This window comes from Harpia harpyja, chromosome 4, assembly GCF_026419915.1.
Source record: "Harpia harpyja isolate bHarHar1 chromosome 4, bHarHar1 primary haplotype, whole genome shotgun sequence".
Lineage (NCBI taxonomy): Eukaryota > Metazoa > Chordata > Aves > Accipitriformes > Accipitridae > Harpia > Harpia harpyja.
In genome coordinates this window covers 85,810,951-85,831,125 of record NC_068943.1, presented here as the reverse complement: position 1 = coordinate 85,831,125, position 20,175 = coordinate 85,810,951, and the positions used below count along the sequence as shown (strand labels likewise).

Sequence of the window (20,175 nt, the reverse complement as noted above, 5' to 3'; positions counted from 1 at the left end):
GGGCTGAGGGGACGGGCCGCCCCGGGCGCTGCGCCTGTGCCGCCTCTCCCCGCCCCCCCCGCCATCTCTCCCAGGGCCCCGGCCGCCATTTTACCTGCGGCGGCGGCGCCACCTCCTCGCCAGGGGGCAGCGCGGCGCACGTCACGCGGGGGCCGCCGGCTCCCCGCGCGCAGGCGCCCTGGCCGCAAACCCGCCATGTCGGACAAGATGGCGGCGGCCGCGGCCTCTTCTCAGCCGCAGCCGGGCCCCGGCCCGCCGGAGGCGGAGGGCGGGGAGGCCGAAGCGGAGGAGTTCGGGTGCCCGGCGCACTGCTCTGACCTGGTCTGGCGGCAGAACGAGCAGCGTCGCCACGGCCTCTACTGCGACATCACTCTGGCCTTCGGCGGCGGGCGGCCCGGGACGGTCCGCGAGTACCGGGCGCACCGCTCCGTCCTGGCCGCCGCCACCGAGTACTTCACTCCGCTGCTCTCGGGGGGCTTCGCTGAGTCGCGCTCGGGCCGCGTGGAGCTGCAGAAGTGGAGCTCGGAGGGCGGCCCCGACCCCGACACGGTGGAGGCCATCGTCGGCTTCATGTACACCGGCACCATCCGCGTCAGCCCCGGCAACGTCCACGAGGTGCTGGAGATGGCCGACAGGTGAGCGGGGCCCGGGGGGGCTGGCCGCGACCGGACCGGCGGCAGCCGGGCCGCAGCATCACCCCTGTTCGTTTGTTCTGCAGGTTTCTGCTGACCCGGTTAAAAGAGTTCTGTGGAGAGTTTCTGAAGAAGAAGCTGAACCTCTCCAACTGTGTCGCGATTCACAGCTTGGCCCACATGTATTCCTTGAATCAGCTGGCCCTCAAAGCTCAGGATATGATCAGGAGAAACTTCCACAAGGTAATCCAAGATGAGGAGTTCTACATTTTGCCGTTTCATCTCATCAGAGACTGGCTCTCAGACTCGGAGATCACAGTGGACTCTGAAGAAATCCTCTTTGAGACTGTTTTGAAGTGGGTTCAGAAAAATCCTGAGGAAAGAGAGAGGTACTTTGAAGATCTTTTTAAACTGCTTAGGTTGTCTCAGATGAAACCCACTTACCTTACTCGCCACGTCAAATCTGAAAGGCTGGTATCAAGCAACGAAGCCTGTGTTAAATTAGTGTCCGAAGCTGTGGAGAGTCATGCCTTGCGGTCTGAGAATTTGCAGTCTGGTAATCTACAACATTCTGCTTGTCCTGTAGCGTTGTTGCCGCGTTTTGGACAGAACATGGATGTCATTATGGTGATTGGTGGTGTGTCGGAGGGAGGAGATTACTTGAGTGAGTGCGTAGGGTATTTCATCGATGAAGATAGGTGGGTAAACTTACCACACATACATAATCATCTTGATGGGCATGCTGTTGCTGTGACAGAATCTTATGTTTATGTGGCTGGCTCCATGGAACCAGGGTTTGCCAAAACTGTAGAAAGGTACAATCCAAACAGAAATATTTGGGAGCAAGTCTCAAATCTAATAACCAGAAAGCATTCTTTTGGCCTTACTGAAATTAAAGGAAACTTGTACAGTATTGGTGGACATGGCAATTTCAGTCCTGGCTTTAAAGATGTGGCCATTTATAATCCCGAGCAAGACAAATGGCTTAACCTGGAGTCAGCACCAAAGATTCTTCGTGATGTCAAAGCCGTTTCTGTAGAAGACCGGTTTGTTTATGTTGCTGCTCGTACCCCAGTTGACAGTGATAGTGAAGATGGATTGAGGGCAGTTATTATCAGATACGATGCTGAAACTAGGCAGTGGCAGGATGTGGAGTCTCTGCCACTCATTGATAATTATTGCGCCTTTCAGATGTCTGTTGCTAACACAAACTTTTACCATACAGCATCGTGCTGCCCCAAGAATTACTCTATAGGTAATGAGGAAGCCAAGATAAAGATCTCTGGCAGGACCTCGGATGAAATACTTGAAAGCTTACCCCCAGAGGTTCTTAGCATTGAAGGAGCAGCTATTTGTTATTATAAAGATGATGTTTTTATCATTGGGGGGTGGAAAAACAGTGATGATATTGACAAGCAATACAGGAAAGAGGCCTATCGTTACTGTGCTGAGAGAAAGCGCTGGATGCTTTTGCCTCCTATGCCTCAGCCTCGCTGCAGAGCAACAGCCTGCCATGTGAGAATTCCCTTCAGATGCTTGCAGGGAACACAAAGATACCCTATGCCACAGAATTTGATGTGGCAAAAAGATAGAATAAGGCAAATGCAGGAAAGGCAGATGCAGGAAATACACCGACACTCCCTAAGCTTACGGAGAATGCCACGCTCACAGATTGAGTGCTAGTTTCTGGGATATCACTCCTCCTGATGAGTCTATGAAATACTGTGCTAAACCATTTTGTTAGGCTTGATATGTCTTTATAAGACATGAGGGTGTTGATTGGATTTGATGCATAAAACCAGCTTCTTTCATGTATTGAAAATTAAGAAGCTCAGAAATTGAGGATGGATGGGAATTGAGAAACTATGTGAATCCAACAGTATTACTTAATGGTGCCCAGGGAAAAACTAGCCTGCAACGGGCTGTGAAATATCTCCAGGAACATTAAGTCTGTTATTTTTCTCTTCAGATCTTTGTTTTCAAGGTCTTCTGTGGAGTTAGTCTCTAACAGTTCTATTTTGAAAATCAAAGATCTCTATCATAATAATTTAGTGGTTACATTTGTGTGTGCTTGAAAGCACCTGTTTTATTTGCACTTATATATTGACATTCCTTTGATTCTCTCCTTCTCAGTGACTAAACTTCACATATAATTAGTGTTAGTGTACTTAGCTTTCCCAAGTTGGAGGCAAGTGCAATAGTTATACCTATATATGAAAACAAAAGCACAATCTTTCTTTATAAAATTACTTCAGGATGTTTCTATGTGTATTAAAATATTTTGTACCTGTATGTTGTAGAGAGGCGGCAGAGTTTGTTTATAAATGGATGGTTGGTAGAACACAAGACACTTGCTGAAACAGAGAACTTGACGCAGTAGGTTTTTTTCAGGTATATCTGAAGATGCTTCAAGTTTGTCTTTGACAGCTTCATTAGAAACTTGGGTCAACAATCAGCCTGATAAAAGGAGTGAAAACCAGCGAAGTAGCCACCCACCAACATTGACTATTCACTTCTGTTTTACTGTGGATTAGTAAGAATGAGATTATTTCACAGTAATAGATTGAAACCTGAGCTACTTGTAGATCCTTTCTCAAATGTTGCACGCGTTTTAGTTCTAGTGAAAAAGTGATTAGAAGAACGCCCATGAGCCTGTTCCCAGCCTGTCTTTGACAATCAGTACCCTTTGCCTTCGGTATACTTTCCCAAGAAATTTAGAGTAGCTGTGCTGCAGTGCTCTTTAACAAATCGGCACTTGGTGTTCCTCTTGAAGCAAGATAGTTGAGATTTCACAGTCTCTAAATATTTGAATTTCCCCACTTAACTATGGCAGTAAGATTTAAGCTGATTTAAATACCTTTTGGCATTTTGAGGTGGTTTTACATAAACTAGTGCCCTGGTTGGCTCTGGTTTGCTTACTGCTATACTCCCAAGGAACAGAACATGGAATATTTCCTTTAGAGTATCACTGCTTCTCAGTTAACTGTCCTGTTGAACACTCCTCTCTGATCCGAAGAGCTCCAGGACGGTTTAGGTTACTAGTGGATTCAGTGCATCCTTCCTACCTCCTTTTCTTCCCCATCCTTCCCTTCATTTGAATGTTCCAGGTTTTCACGTGCAACCTAACTCAGGATCTTAGGGAAGGGAAAGGGAGGAGTAACCAGGGTGTTACAAAATCTGTGTAGACAAACATTGTTGGAGAGTCTGTTTACTGTCTTTGGTTCATATGATGATTTGCTGGCGGTTTTGATGTGGGCAACTTCTTTGCAAAAGAACTTCTAAACAGTTTGGTTTTTTGTTTTGTTTTTTAATTGTTTAGCTTTCTGAGCTGATACTTCTCATTTTCCAATTCAGCAGGCAGCCTAGATCATATCTGAAACACTGGGTAAGTCTTTCAACCACATAGAGTGTAAAGGTTTCTCTGATGTGTACATCCCTTAATACTCCACTTTGCAGTTCACTTGCCACTTTTGATATCAATAACTTGTCTTTTTGTAATAGAATAATCTAGCCTTGTTTTAAAAAAAACCAACAAAACAACCTTGAAAATCTTAACAGTTTAGTCTCAATTTACTCATCTGTGGTAACCAGGTAGTATTTTATTTGCCTGTTGGATTGTTATGCAAGGGCAGATTAAATTGTACAATGCTGGCCTAATGCAAAAGAGGAAATAGGTAAGCTTGTTCAGGTTTAAGGCTGATGCTCAGAAGTGACTGTTACCAAATCAGCTCCTGCAGGCCTGTAAGCAGGGGGTTAATCAGTGGAGTTTGGCCCATGAACTTTTGCAGTTTTGGCTGGAGTAGTTTAAGAATTACTGCTCCTACAGCAGGGTTTGTGAATAGAAGTGTGAAAATGCCTCACAGCTTTAGCACTAAATCCATTGATTTAACTTAAATTTGTGGGAGCCGATTTTAAGATACTTTACCAGACTGCAGAGAAGCAACTGAGATTTTACGTACTCCATCCCACTGATTTTGGTGTAGGGATTTAACAAGCAGTTGAAGGATGGTAGTATGTCAGACCACCACAGCTCTGTCAAAGCCCTCTTGTAGTCTGTCAACAAATATGGACAATTTGTAGGGAGAAATACCAAGATTACTATTTCAGTTGGAATATGAACTAAATAGTTTAATGTGTGGCAGCACGCAACAAAGTTAGATGCAAGAACAAACTTCTTGCAGTCTGTCTTTTTTAAGCAAAATTGATATTGCACTTACCATGAGAACTTTTGGCTGACATACAAGCTGTATAGTTTACTAAAAACATTCCAGTCAAAGACAATGTCAAAACAGCTTAGTGTCTGGACAGCTTAACTTGTGAATGCCAGCCGTGATTCTGTATGTGATGCACTGTATCTCCGTATGCTCCGTTTGCATGGTGAGTGATGGGCACTGTGAACAGCACCGGTTTGCTCTAACTGTTGCTATGCCAATCCTATGGAATTTTTAAGTAGTTGAGGTTTTTATTAGCCTTGACTTTAAGTGGACCAATTGCATTGCACATGGTTTTTAACTGACCAGTCTAACTATCCATTGTATCACATGTAAGTGTTTGGAAGAATTGCATTATTGACTTTGGCTGTAATTTAGCCCACTAACCTGTGAATCGCATAACAAATTCCTTGTGGCCCTTGACTGCCGTAGCTTGCTGGGTGTTTATAAAATGATCCTGTAAACAAAAGCCTGGGAATTCTTTCAGTGTGTTTATAGTGGCTAGTTTAATGTCAGTAAGATCCTAGTGTGTATTCAGTAAGTATTAGAAGGCTGACTTCTGGCCTTCCTAATGTGAAAGAACATCAGGTGGAGTTTTTCCTCCTCGTTATGACAATCATACCTCTATACCTGTACTGAATACATGCCACAAAATGCATGTTTCATGTCCTGTCTTTCTGCTCAAAGTATTAGTGGAGTAGGACACATCCTGCCTAGCACTCGGCAGTCATTGTAGTAACTTCTAGGTGCCATATGTGTACATAATATTTTATAACTACCCGAATACTCTCTTAGTATGCTGGGTTTGTATGTATTTTTAATAAGACTCTCTTGCACATAGTAGGATACCACTCCAGAAATGAAGAAAACATGCCAATTTTTTAGCATGCATTATGAATAACTATGCCAAGCATTCTGCTATACTATTTCAATATAATTTTTCTCCATTACAGTAAATGTTAAAATCAGAACTATTGGCTCAACTTGTGTGTCACAGAATAGACTGATCGCTACTGACAAACTGAGTCACAAAGATTTGCAACTTTTTAGGTTATTTTTAACACAACCTTGTAATAGTATGTTGTAACATTTAATGGGCTTAAAAAAGCAAGCTTAAAATAAGTGGTTTGTGGCTTAGATTTGTTTTCAGGTATATCCACATTATGTTAGGGTGTAAATCATATCTCTAATTTGACAGTCCTGAGTGGAAGTCTGATAAAACAGGTGCTCCTGAGGATCTAATCCTATTACTAATATGAATGTAAAGTGTGGAACTAATGAGATGTTTGAAGACCATTAATAGTCAGATACTCCTCATAGGTCCATGTCACTGTGGATCACGGCAGCTGTACTCGCCTGTCGATATTAATGTAGACTTCAACAGATTACTTGGGGAAGCAGCACTCCTGTACTTACTTCCAGTAAGGTAAAGTAGTATGTGTGTGTATAGGCTGTTTGGAACAAATCCTACTGTAATGTTCTTTACCTTAAATACACTGTACTAAAGTTTATTGTAATAAGTGAATTAATGAAAATAAACCTTTTATTTCTCTAGCATTCTGTTGTACCTTTTATTTTTTAAGTTGCTTTGTGGGCTGTGGCTAATACACATATTTTGTGGTGCTGTAGAATGAAAGTCTTAAATACTAATTACTTTTTTGGCCAGTATCAATAGATTTTATTTCAGAATAAGTGAATACATTCACTTGCTGCTCAGAAGACTTTATTAGCTAAGTGGAGCTGTTTATACAGGCAGGCTACTTGTTGAAGAAGTGAACCTGACTTCCTTTGAAGAGTTGTCCACGTAGCAGTCTCGTCTGGCAACGTACTCCGCAACGTTAGACAGACCTGGCACCACACAGCAGCTCAGAGCACTACGGTATATGCCCATGTCGTGAACATCATACCACTCGTTAGTGTTTTCATCGTAACACTCAACGTTGAAAGTAGTAGTAAAACCATTAAAGCCACCAACCACAAACAAAAGATCATCCACCACTTCGATGCCAAAGTTGCTGCGAGGATTGAACATGGTGGGGACTGTGTGCCATGTGTTGGCAACAGGGTTGTAAGCTTCCACGCTCCGAAGCCGGTTGACTCCATCAAATCCTCCTACCTGTGAATGCCAAAGGTACAGAGTTGAAATAGGCCTTTCCTCACCTGCTAAGTCAGCCGAATCTTATCATGCACAAGTAAGATGGTAACTGGTCCTGCCTCACTGACTTCAGTTTGAGCATTGCTGAGAGCGTGTGATCTCGAAGCACAGTGCTTGCTTGCCGCAGACTGCTGCCTTGTTCTTTCTGGAGCTCCCAGAAGTATTTTGTGCAACTGTCAGATTTGACCCCTCTACAAGAGTTTAAATGCAGTACATGTGTAGGATAAACAGGACCAAGCAAATGTTCCGTGCTGCTAATGCTGTTAGTAGCAGCAGAAAATAATTTATTTGCTGCATGTATTGGCTTTGTGCGGCAAGGTTTTGGTAGCGGGGGGGGGGGGGTGGGGTTACAGGGGTGGCTTTTGTGAGAAGCTGCTGGAAGCTTCCCCTGTGTCTGACAGAGCCAATACCAGCCGGCTCCAAGGTGGACCCGCCGCCGGCCAAGGCTGAGGCAATCAGCGAGAGTGGTAGCGCCTCTGTGATAACATATTTAAGAAGGGAAAAAAAAGTTGCTGGGACAGACAGAAACAGCAGCTGGAGAGAGGAGTGAGAACATGTAAGAGAAACAGCCCTGCAAACACCAAGGTCAGTGAAGAAGGAGGGGGAGGAGGTGCTCCAGGCGCTGGAGCAGAGATTCCCCTACAGCCCGTGGTGAAGACCATGGTGAGGCAGGCTGTCCCCCTGCAGCCCAGGGAGGTCCACGGTGGAGCAGATCTCCACCTGCAGCCCGTGGAGGACCCCACGACGGAGCAGGTGGGTGCCCGAAGGAGGCTGTGACCCCGTGGGAAGCCCGTGCTGGAGCAGGCTCCTGGTAGGACCTGCGGATCTGTGGAGAGAGGAGCCCACGGAGCAGGTTTTCTGGCAGGACTTGTGACCCCGTGGGGGACCCACGCTGGAGCAGTGTGCTCCTGAAGGACTGCACGCCGTGGAAGGGACCCACGCTGGAGCGGTTCATGAAGAACTGCAGCCCGTGGGAAGGACCCACATTGGAGAAGTTTGTGGAGGACTGTCTCCTGTGGGAGGGACCTCGTGCTGGAGCAGGGGAAGAGTGAGGAGTCCTGCTCCTGAGGAGGAAGAAGTGGCAGAAATAACATGTGATGAACTGACCGTAAACCCCATTCCCCATCCCCCTGCGCTGCTGGGGGGGTAGGTAGAGAATCCGGGAGTGAAGTTGTGCCCAGGAAGAAGGGAAGGGTGGAGGGAAAGTGTTCTGAGATTTGGTTTTATTTCTCATTACCCTACTCTGGTTGATTGGTAATAAATTGAGTTAATTTTCCCCAAGTTGAGTCTGTTTTGCCTGTGACAGTAATTGGTGAGTGATCTCCCCTGCCCTTATTTTGACCCACAAGCCCTTTGTTATATTTTCTCTCCCCTGTCCAGCTGAGGAGGGGGGAGTGATAGAATGGCTTTGGTGGGCACCTGGCGTTCAGCCAAGGTCAACCTGCCACACTGCAGCTGCTTAAAAATTGTCCATGTATTTTTCATAACAAAAGGTGTGCAGGTGATAATATTCTCAGGAGGTGTATCAACCATTCTAGCTCTGACTTTCTTCCCTAAATCCCACTTAACAAGCAAATGGCCAGCCTGAAAATCTAGGAAATGCAAATTAGCAGAAGTACTGCAAGTGCTGGGTGATGGTATGGTAGAGATACCGCTTCTCCCTTACCGCATACACTTCGTTCCCATATGCAATCACACCTACTCCACTTCTTCTGCTTCTCATTGGGGCTATAAAGGTCCATTGATTTGTTGTGGCATCATACACTTCAGCTGTGATCAAGCATTCATTTCCGTTGAAGCCACCACATATATACACCTGTTTACAGGAGGAAATAAAAAAAGCATGAGCAGGGCAGTTACACTCTTGGTGGAAGAACACGTTGAAGAGAAAATGAATGCTGTGGCTGGATTGTTTGAGGGTTTGGTTTTGTTTTTAATGGGAATGGTCCTGTCATCCTGGGTTTGAAGTAGTAAAAGTGCAGTGAGTTATTCAGGACAGCAGGATTTAGACCCTTTGTTTCCTGAACTGCATGAAGCAGATAGACATGGTACGTCACTTGTGGCCAGGAAAAGTAGTGTCCGGCAGCAAGTGGGCTATTGGTGGTAAGCAGCTCTGGAAGAGTTAGCACTCCTGTCTGCATCTCTGCCGTGCCAGTCAGTTGCTGCCTCGTGGAGAGCTTTAGATCTGTAGCTCCCGGATTTAATGAATAAGATTTATGTGAAATTTCTTCCTCTCTATTTTAAATGATTCATCACGTTAAAGGGAGTATTTGCAACCTTTCCTGCTCCCGCAGCTCTTCTTTTCTATCTAGGTGATGAACTCAGAGTGGTAGCCGTGTTTATCAGGTACGTAGCCCAGTAAGAGGCTGAGCTCCGTGAAATTCCCTACTTTGATGCATGCTATATGAAAGGACAGGCACTTGCTTGCGGTGTAATGCTGCGCACTGATGTTTGTTTGGTTCCTTGTCCTGCTCACTGTACTTGAACCTTAACTGCTTTCAATAATCTCACAGTCCATTTACCTTCTCATGCAGAGTGGTCGCGCTAGCATCGCTCCTCTGCTCGTGCATAGGGGTGATCAGCGTCCACTGGTTCGTCTCTGGCTCGTACCGTTCTGCTGTGTTGAGGCGCATGTATCCATCAAACCCTCCCATGGCATAGATGAAGTTGTTGAGAACAGCGACGCTGACGTAGCAGCGCCGCGCATGCATGGGTGCAACCTGCTGCCATGTTTTCTTAAGTGGGTCAAACCGCTTGACGCTGTTGAAATAATCCATGCTGTCAAATCCTCCGATAACGTAGACAAAGCCTTTTAAATAAGCAGTGCCATGATAGGCAAGGGGGCTTTCTTGCTCACATGTGACATTCACCCACTTGTCTGCACGGGCATCGTATGTCTCAATGGCGTTGGTTGGGCTCCCCCCGCTCCAGCCTCCGACAGCAAACAAGATGGCATAGGGCAAGCGAGGCCGACTGAGGGGGTTGGTGAAATCGGAATAAGATGGGCCATGCATATTGAGGTTGTACATTTCTGTTAGTGTGTTTATGATGAGAACTTTGCACTCCTCATTGTCCCTCACATAATCATGCATTTTGACGTTGTTCATGAAGTATTCTGCTTGCATCAGTGCCAGTCGAACCTGAAAAATGCAAAAAGGAGGTTAGAATATTAATGCAGATGGTTTACACCTTGGTATCCTCTGTGGATAGCTCCAATGCTGCATGGCTTTGCTTTCAGGCTACAGTGTTGTCTAAAGCTTATTAGAGAACCAGAGAATTAAACGTGTAGTTTTTAGCAAGTCCAAAAAAGGGTGTGCAAGGGTAAATCATTTGATTTCATGGCAGGGAGTCTGCCACTGCTTTGGCACAGTGCTTGCTTTCCTGCATGCAGACTGAAACTGCCCTAACACCTGCTGCTATTTGCATAGCCTAACTAGTCTAGGCAAATGCTCATAAACTTTGTGTATATAGAGATAACATCGTCCCATGTGAACTTTGGCCCTTCCTGGATGTGAGGAGCAGTTAAACTTAAGCTCTAAGCGTGAGGAAATGTGCACTTAAAAGGTCTGCCCCAACCCCGGCACAGGATCTTCGACCCGTGCCCCGGTGTAGCAATAGCCTAACGGTCTGAAAGCGCACTTCTGGGTGTTGGAAGGCTGCAATTTCCTCCGGTCTTACAAGAAAATCAAAGTGGCTCTGGCTCAGCTGCCCCGTACCCAGCTCTGCAGAGCCGCCCGGGCCCATGCCGTGACGGCACCGACCTGGCCCAGCAAGACTGCAATGTGCTGCCTCCTGTTCTGCGGGTCATGAGCAATCCATTTCAGAATAGCCTCGAACACAGCATCTTCTTGTTTCACATTGAGCTCATCCTTCCCAATGATGTGCTTTAGCTCATTGATGGAGAGGTCTAGAAACTCTGTAGACACCTTGGTCATCTCTTCAAAGTGATGGAGGATGAACACATAGGCTGCTTCTCGCAGGTCGGGACAGTGGTAATGATCTGTGAGTCTGCAGATGCCGATGCAATTTTCCAGGCATAGCTGGGATTTTAAGAACTCGCAGCACAACCTGATGATGCCCAGGATGTTGAACTGGTCTGCTGCAATTAGCAAACTTTCAACGTTGTCAGCCGTGACTGGTACTGTCCTGGTGTAAGCATACTCAATAATGAGCCTCATCATTTCAGGTGAAGTGCCAGGGATTTTATATACTATCTTCTCTGCGTTGTTCCAGCTGCTGGTAAACAAAGCCCTGAAAAAACAAAGCAGTGCTGGGGGAAAAAAACAGCTTTGCTGCATTAAACCCTGACCCCGTTATCCCCTGTGCCACCTTCCCCAGACACCAATTTGGGCACTAGCAGTAGCCATGCTCGGAGGCCATGTAGTTTATTAATTAATGTTTTACTAGCTGGTTGTTTTAAAAAGGAGTCACAGCCTCCGGCTGTGGACAGAGAGCAACAGGGCAAGTGGTCACCTTGCTTCAACAAGAATACCAGAGAATAATGGTGTGTGGGAAAGGAAAACCTCCCGCCCGATGGCAGATAAGCCAGGCTGGCCACGCTCCCAGCCCTGCACCGCATCTGGGGGTTTGTCAGACACCACTTCCAGAGCTGCTGTTAGATACTAGGTTGTGGATTAATTCTGGTGTCCAGGGAGGTGCCAGGACTATGGGGAACTGCTGGATAAGAGTTTTAGTGCTAATAAAAGCACTGGAGATACACTAAGGCAGAGTGACCCAGACTAGGAAATACTGTTTGTCCCCATCCCCTCTTGTTTCAAGCACTGACCTGAAATAGTGACTGCAGCTACAGAGGATGTTCTTGTGAGCATTGAATTCAATACCATCCACGCTGATGATCACATCACAGAGTTTCCCTTCCAGGCGAAGCTCATTGAAGACGGTGCAAGCCATAGCGCTCATCTTCCTCTCCATGGGTGAGGATGAATATCTGGTGGGCGCCAAGCTATCGCCTAGGTTGAAGCCTGAGGCAGTGGAAGGTGCTTCTCCCTGAGGTGCTACAGGGCTTTGTCCTTGCCCTCCAACATAGTCTCTGAAACCTTGTGTGTCTGGTGGTTCTGGAATATGCCCCATAATGAGATCACAGATGTGGGGGGGACCTGGCACCAGCTGTGGCAGCAGTGCCTGGGCTGGCGGGGCTGCGAACCCCTCCACCGGCAGCGGTGTCCTGGTCCTCCCGGCCCCCTCACTCCATGGCTGCCCCCAGCCTTCACTTAACCACAGGCCAGGTTATGCTGGACCCTGTGCCTACACCTTGTTGATGGCTGCTCTGAGCAAAAACAGCCTTGTGATTCCTCTGCAGCTTTTTAATATTATTTAGCCTGGGTATAAAGCTCCCCAAATGTAGGCAGCGACTGCTTCTGAAGTACTCTTGTACCAGCTTGCACCGGGAGGAAGCTGAGACACAGGCTAGCTAATGTCAGCGGTGAAGCCACAAATACTCTGTCACTGCTGTATCTGCTGCTGATTTGGAGGGGTGGAAGGTGCCGCCGGGGCCCGAGGAGAGGAGAGCGGGGGGACAGAGAGGCCCGTCCTGACTCCTCAGTGGCTTAACTCATGGCCAACTGCTTTTCCTCTGTGCTTTGTCGTGTCTGTAGGTAACACGGGTGCCAAGGAGCACCTCTGCGAGGGTCTCAGTACTGGAAAACAATTTGGACTTTTTCATGTTACTGTCGGTGTGGAGTTTTTTTAAGTTAAATGAGTCTCGTGGTAACGCTGGGGTGGGGGGGCGTGACAGCAAAAAGACAGCCCCTGCCAAGTACTTTTTGGCTAGTGTTTTTTTCATCTTTATCTCTCCTTTCTCTTTCGCCTTCCCGGCTCGGAGCGTGTTGCAGAGGAAACGCAACCGCAAGCGCCGGTACCGGCCGGCCCCGCCGGATCCGCTTCGGGCGCGGGGCGGAGGCGCAGCCCCAGCCGGAGCGCAGCGGGCGGCCCCGGGCACCCCCCGGGCACCCTCCGGCAGCCCCGCTCCGGCCCCGGGCACCCACCGGCACCCCCGGGCAGCCCGGCTCCGGCCCCGGGCACCCCCCGGGCACCCCCCGGCAGCCCGGCTCCGGCCCCGGGCACCCACCGGACAGCCCCGCTCCGGCCCCGGGCACCCCCCGGGCACCCCCGGGCACCCCCCGGCAGCCCGGCTCCGGCGCCGCCCCCGCGCCGGCTCCTCCCCGCGGCTGCGCGGCCCCGGCACGGCTCGGCCCGGCACGGCTCGGCCCTGCCCGGCGCGGAACGGGACGCGATGGTGAGCGCGGGAGCTGCGGAGCCGGGGCCGGCGTGGACGGGGGGGGCCGGGAGCCGGGCCCGGGGGTTCTATGGAGCGTGGGCCGGGCTGGGGAGCGGGGTCGCGGGAGCCCGGGCTGGGGAGCAGCGGGCTGGGGTGTGTGTGGGTGTAAAGGCTGGGGTGAGGGGGGTCCCCAGGGAGCAGGGTCTTTGGGGAGCAGGGCTGGGGAGCGTGGCCCTGGAGGCGGCGGGGGGGGAACGACGGGGAACGCGGCCAGGATGGAGGGCACGGCGGGGGCTGGAGGGCATCGGTCCCCGGGGAGCTGCGTGGGATCCCGGGGGCGTCACTGAACGGGGTGGGGGTCTCTGCCCGCAGGTGCCCGAGCTGGAGAAAGCCACGGTCCGCATACAGCGGCCGGAGCGGGTGATGGCGATAATCCGGGCCATCAAGGAGCAGGGGATGAACAAGCTGCAGGTACCGGCCCTGTTTGGCTCCGGCGGTGGTGGGGCTGGCCCAGCTGAGAGCGGGCGATGGATGCATCGCCCTCACGTTCCGTCCTTGTCTTCAGCTGCCCCCCCCCTCTTCCTGAGCCCCCCCCCCAGCCCTGGCCCGGCTGCTCCCAGCCCACGTGCGAGGACCTTCCACGCGTTCTGCAGATGGAGCGAGAGAAGCCCCAGACAAGAGGGGAGGACTGGGCTGCTTTTCCTGTCGAAGCCCATGCTGGTGGCTCTCCCTGGATGGGCCTTTTCCTTCCCTGTTATGCAAGCTATAAATATGAGCCAAGCCCCAAACACCCCCCCTCCACCCACAGCAAAAAGTCAGCAGGATTAAGCCATTTGGTGCTGATAAGAGTGCTGGAGTGGGAGGGGTGCTGGCTGTCTCAGATGAGGACATCTGCTTCATGGCTGGCAGGAGCATCAACGTTCGTTGCTGCTGTGCCCTGCTGCGAGTCTGCACCCTCGCGTGAGACGTGCCAGCGCTGGATTTGCATCTTGCAGGCAGCAGCACCCTTGGCTAGCTATGGCAAAGGCAGAGTGTGCTGGGTCATGCACAGATTTGGTCTTCTCTCACTTCCAGGTCATTTCTGACTTCGACATGACGCTGAGCAGGTTTGGGTGCAACGGCAGACGCTGCCCCACTTCGCACAGTGAGTTGAAGCTCTTGTTTTTACTGTTGCTAATTCTGTTTGTTTTCCATGTTTGTGTTCTCGGTCTCTGTGGCTCCTGTCATCCTCTGCCTCCCTCCTTTGCCAAGCCTGACCGCTCCGTCTTGTTCTTTCTTGGTGCGGCTCCAGGCCTCGGCTGCGTGCAGCAGCAGCTGCTGGCCCCCGGGCAGCCCACAGCCCGCTGCAGAAGCTGTCTCCTCGTCTTTGCTGCTTCTCCTTCTAATACTTGCAGCCTGCTAGCATTGACGCTGCTCTCTCCCAGCTGAGCAATGCCCTATGATCAGTGCATGCTGTGGGTTTGCAGTGGCACCCGCTGTGTTGAGACCTTGCGGTGAGCCTGTGCTCGGGTTGATGTGCCACGTGTGGCTCATTTTTGGGAAGAGCTGGCGCTGGAGATGCAGGATAGCTCCCTTTTAGCAAGCCTTTTTATGCTTCTGGGCTACAACTTTGGCATTTTATTGTCTTTACAGATATCCTCGATAACAGTCGTGTTATCAGCGAGGACAGCAAGAAGAAGGTAGGTGCTGGTTTGTAAGGCACTGCTTCTTGGGTTTGTGTTTTTTGTCCCTGTCACCGATCATCAGGAGGTTGTACTGGCTCATGTGACAGCTCTCCAGGCTGCGCCGTGCTGCCAGGACAGAGAGTGGGGCAAGTGTCCAGGCTGCATTTCAGCCAATGGTGGTGGAAGGAGAAGCTAAAAAGGGAAATTTAATCTGCATGCTCAGCGGTGGGCATTTTCGGTCTGATAAGAGGAGGAAGGGTGTATCTGTGTGCATCTGTACCTGCAGTATTTGAAGCAAGGTGAGAGTCAGCCAGGCTGCTGGAGGGTTAATGCTTCCTCCTGAGATCTCCAGATTTGCTCAGAGTGAAGTTGCTTAGTGAAATGGTTTTGTTTTTCGTTAGGAAGTGTGATGCTTTGGAGGAACTTAGAAAATTTTTTTGTTATTTACAGTCTCTTTAGACGTGATGTTCACTCTGTTCTTTTTCCATCTCTGCAACGCTCCAGCTGAAAGATCTGCTGCACTATTACTATCCCATTGAAATCGATCCTAACCGGACCCTGGAAGAGAAACGTCCCCTCATGGTGGAGTGGTGAGTGCTTGCATGTGATGAGCTTGACCTTGTCCCGGCAACTTCTTGCCCCCGAGGACTACAAGACACAAGGCTTGAACTGTCTCTAGGCTTGGCGGCAATACTGGGAAGTTTTAGTTGTTATTCTTCTGACTGCTTTAAGATTGCTGCCCAGGAAGCTCACTCTGCTGCCTTTCCCTAGGTGGACCAGGGCCCATGAGCTGCTGTCGCAGCAGAAGATCCAGAAGGGTGACATAGCCCAGATCGTCAGAGAATCGGACGTGATGCTGAGGTACGGGCTCGGGGTTCAGCTGCCTGTGGCCCTTTCTCTCCTGCCACTGTGCAAGCAGGTCTCCTTGCTTTCACCCTGATCTGCACGCAGTCTCCACAGCGTGGCAGATGCAGATCTCCCTTCCTTCCTGGGGCTGAGCTCTAACCATGAGAAAGCCGAAAGTCAGCACCACAAGCCGCAGCCTGAGCTCGCTCCTGGGCTGCAGGCTGCTCCGTTCATGGCTGAGTGCCTCCTGCTCAGAAACCGCTTCCACCTCCCTTGAGTCTTGGCAAGGAGCGGCCGAGGTGACGGGTGATGGGCAGAGCTCCCCATTTGCAGGGCAGGGTAGGGAGGCAGCACGCAGGTCCCCTCTTCCAGGAGAGGTTTTCTCTCCGCGCACTGTAGCTTCTGGGCCTTCCAGGCCCTTGACTCAGCATCAAATTTCACCCACAGCACAAAAATGTTGTGCTAAAACTTGCTGTTAAAGCTGGCTTTGACAGCAATGGTCCTAAAACTGGCTCAGGAAGCCTTGGTTTGAATGAACTGCCAGCCTCAGAGAGGAAATGGTATCGTATGTCTGGGTTTGCATGAGCCCAAGTTCCCCTTCTGCACAGAAATCGTGCCCTGCCAGACTGAGACTGTTACATGTTTGTCTGATCGTCCTCACAACGAGTCCGACCTGTTGCCTATCTCTAACGTACAGTTTCTGAGAGGGCTGGCAGCACCCGCTCTCTTGGGCGTGTGTCCAGGCACGCTGTGCCCTGTGTCCCTGGTGAGAAGCTGGATACGTTCAGGAGATGCTGGGCAAATCGCTCATGTGCTGCGTGTTCCTGTGCAGCTCCCTGCGAGGTCACTCCTCCCAGGAGGGGTCTGGGGTCCTGCTTTACACCCTTTGCACGCACAGTGAGTGCCACAGAAATGCTGGTGTCACAAAAAGCTCACGATTTTGCAGAGCTCACGTGTGCATTTCTGTTTGGGAAGTCCTGGGCAGAAATATGAGCCTCGCAGCTGGGCTGAGAGCGCTCCCAGCCCCCGGTACACCAGGCACTTGCTGCGAGCTGGGAGGTGGTAATACAATACTGTGTAATGGATACTTCTGCTCTAGGGATGGATTCAATGAATTATTTGATCAGCTGCATAAGTACAACGTCCCCCTGTTCATCTTCTCTGCTGGCGTCGGTGACATCCTTGAAGAGATTATCCGTCAGGCCAACGTCTTCTACTCAAACGTCAACGTGGTGTCCAACTACATGGACTTTGATGATAATGTGAGTTTCCGCATCATGCACGTGTGGTGAGCTTGCAGAGAGGAGAGTTGTTCGACTGGAACTGAGGGCTGCAACACATTTAACAGAGACACCACTAGGTTAAAAGCTGCTTATTAACATTTCTAAGTATTTGATCCCTGTAGATGGAGCTGACCCTTTGCTGGGTCATGGGAAGGCTCTAGAGGCTGGCCGTGGCCTCCCGCCCCATTTGCTCTGCCTTCAGGGATTGTGACCTGCTGCCACCGTAGCAGCCCTCGGCACATCAGCACTGGGGGGTGTTAGAGGTTCCCCTGTCCTCACCGGGAGCTGGGTCAGCAGTGAGAGCAGAGGACAGATGAGGTGGGTAGACAGGAGTGCAGGAACAGCTGAGCATCTGCTCATGATCTCAGGGACTCCTTGCCTTTCAAACTTGCTTTTTGGTGGCAGAGAGGGCACTGTCCAGCACTGTGTGCTCTGTTCTGGTGCAGGGTGAGGATGGAGTTAACTGACCACAGAGGTCTCTCCTGATCTGAAGGCCAGATGTCCTTTAAAGCAGCTTGGAAGGCTTTTGTTGATGTACTAAAGCCTGAAAAGTCCCAATGCACATTAGAAAATTGCACTTCTCTTACAGTGAAGCCCTCTGTTCCCACGGGTGGTACGCTGGGACAGGCAGTCCTCAGGGGGAAACATGGGACACCGTGACAGTCCTGCCTTCTGCACGGGCTCTGCTCTGCCCTGGGGCTCCCCTGACTGCAGCTTTCTGTGGCCCCTGACCAGCTCCAGGGCAGCGCAGAGCCCCAACCAAGGTCTCCAGGATCTCCATCCTTTGGGTTTGTTCTCACCATCTGAGAAGGGCTTGCCCTGCAAAAGGGGACTCCTGGGACTGTCTCTGGGTGTGTCGTGGCTGCTGGGTTCCCAGACTCCTTGGGGGTCTCTCTGATACGAGAGCTGGTGCCCTGTGAGCATCCCCCACCCCGTTTGCCCATTCCAGAAAAGTGTACTGAGGCTGCGGCACAGTGGAGGGATTGCTGTGGCATCAATTTGTCTGTCCTGTTTGCACAGGGAATCCTCAAGCGTTTCAAGGGACCTCTCATCCACACCTACAACAAGAACAACAGCATCCTGCAGGGTACAGAGTATTTCCAGCAGCTGAGCACTAGGACGAGCATCATCTTGCTGGGGGACTCCATGGGTGATCTGACGATGGCAGACGGTGTTCCCAGTGTGGAGAACATCCTCAAGATTGGCTTTCTCAATGACAAGGTGGGTGTGAGGGGCAGTCGTCTTGCTTCCCTGCCAGCCTTCCCCAGGTGCAAAGCCTGAGGGGCGGCAGAGAGGGGCAGGCCCAAGTGATTCAGGAGCTGCAAGAGATTCATACGAGTTCCCGTGGGGTGTGCAGAGGGAGCTGGGGGGTGTCTGCTGAGCTCCTGGTGCACCTGGGGCATTGTCGGGGTGGTTATTGACCCCTCTTTTCGGTAGCATCAAGAAATGCAAGGGCTGTGGGTGCAGCATCTTCATTCTCAGCTGCTGGTGTTTACAGTCCTCTCCTCTCTCTGTGGCCCTCTCCTCCCCAACCTGTCCCGGTGCCCATGCTGCAGGTGGAAGAGCGGAGGGGGAAGTACCTGGATGCCTACGACATTGTGCTGGAGAAGCGATGAGACGCTGGATGTGGTCAACGGGATTCTCCGGTACATCCTTACTGAGACATGAGCTGGGAAGGCAGTGTCCCAGCTCTGGCTCCTCAGCACACACCTAGGCAGCGAGTGTGACAAAGCTGGAGTAGATCTGGTACCTGCTGGACTCCATTCTGATGCTGGGCAGGGTCCCTGCCCTGGCTCGTGTGTGTTGTACACATCCCGACCTCAGTAACCCACTTCGGTCAGCCCTGGAGCAGGAGGGGTGAGATGGAGGAAGCTTCTCCACTCCCTTTACCCCACCTGCACCCAGCTCTGCTGCTTCCCACTCAGAATTCGTCCCCGCCACCGTCTGAGGCCACAACAAACCATTTAATGTTTCAGGCAGAGATGTTCTGCACTTGCTTCAGCAGCCGAGTGCGGAAATGGAGATCGTTTGCTGTGGCTTGAGGACAGACCCATTTAGATGGAAGCTGGTTAGTTTTACTGTGTTCCTGTCTAAGAAAACAAGTCTCTCTCTTGTCCTGTTTTCTGTGGGCTTCAAAGTGCCCGGGCTGAGCTCCGCTGGTGCCGCCCGCCGGTGGGCTGGCGTGGCCCTGCCAGGCGTTAGCATCGCCCAGCTCTGCTATCCCCCGTGGAAACCCTGCAGCTCCCTGGCCCCCCTGCCCCAGCCCTGCTGCCCCTCTTGCTCCATTACGGCTCCTGCTGTAAAAAAAAAAAAAAAAAAAAAAAAAAAAAGGCTTTTCCAGTCATCCCTGCAGGCCCATGGAGCTCGTCTGATGCTGCTGCGCAAAGCAAGACGTACGTTTGTCTGCCGTGGGTTGGGCTGGGAGGGTTTGGGTGGCAGTGGCAGCAGCAGGCTGGGTGCTTGGAGCAGCGTGTCTGCAGCTCATGGGTGTGGATGGGGAAGGAGAGGCCAACAGCAGTATTTTGCTTTTTAAGGAATATTTTAGCTAACCATGTTTCTGTCCTAAACTTCTAGGCTGATCTTGGGCTCTCAGATCAGCAATAGAAAAAAACCCTCTTATTTCTGTGTAATGTCTGGTAACATAAAAAGTAAAGCTGTGACAGCTCTGATTCAGCAAGGGGCAAATTCGGACCATAATGTGGGAAACTGCTTTCACGTCCCGTCCTGCTGCCCACTCTGATGGCGGCAGGAGCCTGTGCTGGTGCAGGGTGAGCTCCGATACGGCTCTTCGGGGGCTGTTTTTGTTGCGATGTGGCCCAGTACAGGTTGGCAGCCCCTGCCCTGCCGCCTTTGGATGGGGCAGCTCTGGCTCGTGAGCTCTGGGCCGCTCCGGGTTCAGCCCTTGCTGCCCTCCACGTTGCGGGACGAGTAAATGTGACTTCTGAAAGTGCAGGCTCCATTCTCCTTGTTGAAATAAAAACGTTGGCTAAAGCCAGGCCACGGGTGGTTTGTACCCAGCGCCGAGGAGCTGCGGCTGGAGCCGCTCTCCTCCCCAGGGCCGGTGCTGGCAGCTGCATCTCCGCAGCCCAGCTCCAGGTCATCCCATCCCTGCTGGAGCCCGCCGGCCATCACCGGGCACTCCGAGC

The 20,175-nt window shown here is 50.8% G+C and overlaps 3 protein-coding genes across 6 annotated transcripts; 2 read left to right on the top strand and 1 right to left on the bottom strand.

The window, feature by feature from the left end:
- Positions 1-146: 146 nt before the first annotated feature.
- KLHL11 (kelch like family member 11) lies at positions 147-6,815 on the top strand. Of its 4 annotated transcripts, XR_008234872.1 has the most exons (4): positions 147-635; positions 719-4,017; positions 6,164-6,269; positions 6,596-6,815. XR_008234872.1 is itself a non-coding variant. In XM_052785518.1 (2 exons), exons 1-2 carry the CDS (start codon positions 196-198, stop codon positions 2,313-2,315), a joined length of 2,037 nt encoding a protein of 678 aa, XP_052641478.1. In that variant the 5' UTR covers positions 147-195; the 3' UTR covers positions 2,316-6,400. The 4 variants fall into 4 exon arrangements, 1 of the variants encoding a protein (XP_052641478.1); XR_008234870.1 differs by having other exon boundaries at positions 719-6,269; XR_008234871.1 differs by lacking the exon at positions 6,596-6,815 and having other exon boundaries at positions 6,164-6,400.
- On the bottom strand, positions 6,498-11,194 carry KLHL10 (kelch like family member 10). Its single transcript, XM_052785550.1, has 4 exons — positions 10,760-11,194; positions 9,521-10,138; positions 8,665-8,814; positions 6,498-6,959 (listed from the first exon to the last, which is right to left on the bottom strand). Exons 1-4 carry the CDS (start codon positions 11,177-11,179, stop codon positions 6,588-6,590), a joined length of 1,560 nt encoding a protein of 519 aa, XP_052641510.1. The 5' UTR covers positions 11,180-11,194; the 3' UTR covers positions 6,498-6,587.
- Positions 11,195-13,180: 1,986 nt separating this feature from the next.
- NT5C3B (5'-nucleotidase, cytosolic IIIB) lies at positions 13,181-20,020 on the top strand. The gene is given in 10 exon segments (XM_052785538.1): positions 13,181-13,254; positions 13,609-13,707; positions 14,311-14,380; positions 14,869-14,915; positions 15,405-15,490; positions 15,672-15,761; positions 16,846-17,008; positions 18,050-18,250; positions 18,586-18,639; positions 18,641-20,020. Coding segments are annotated over 10 exon segments (870 nt in total). The 5' UTR covers positions 13,181-13,251; the 3' UTR covers positions 18,698-20,020.
- The last annotated feature ends 155 nt before the right edge of the window (positions 20,021-20,175 follow it).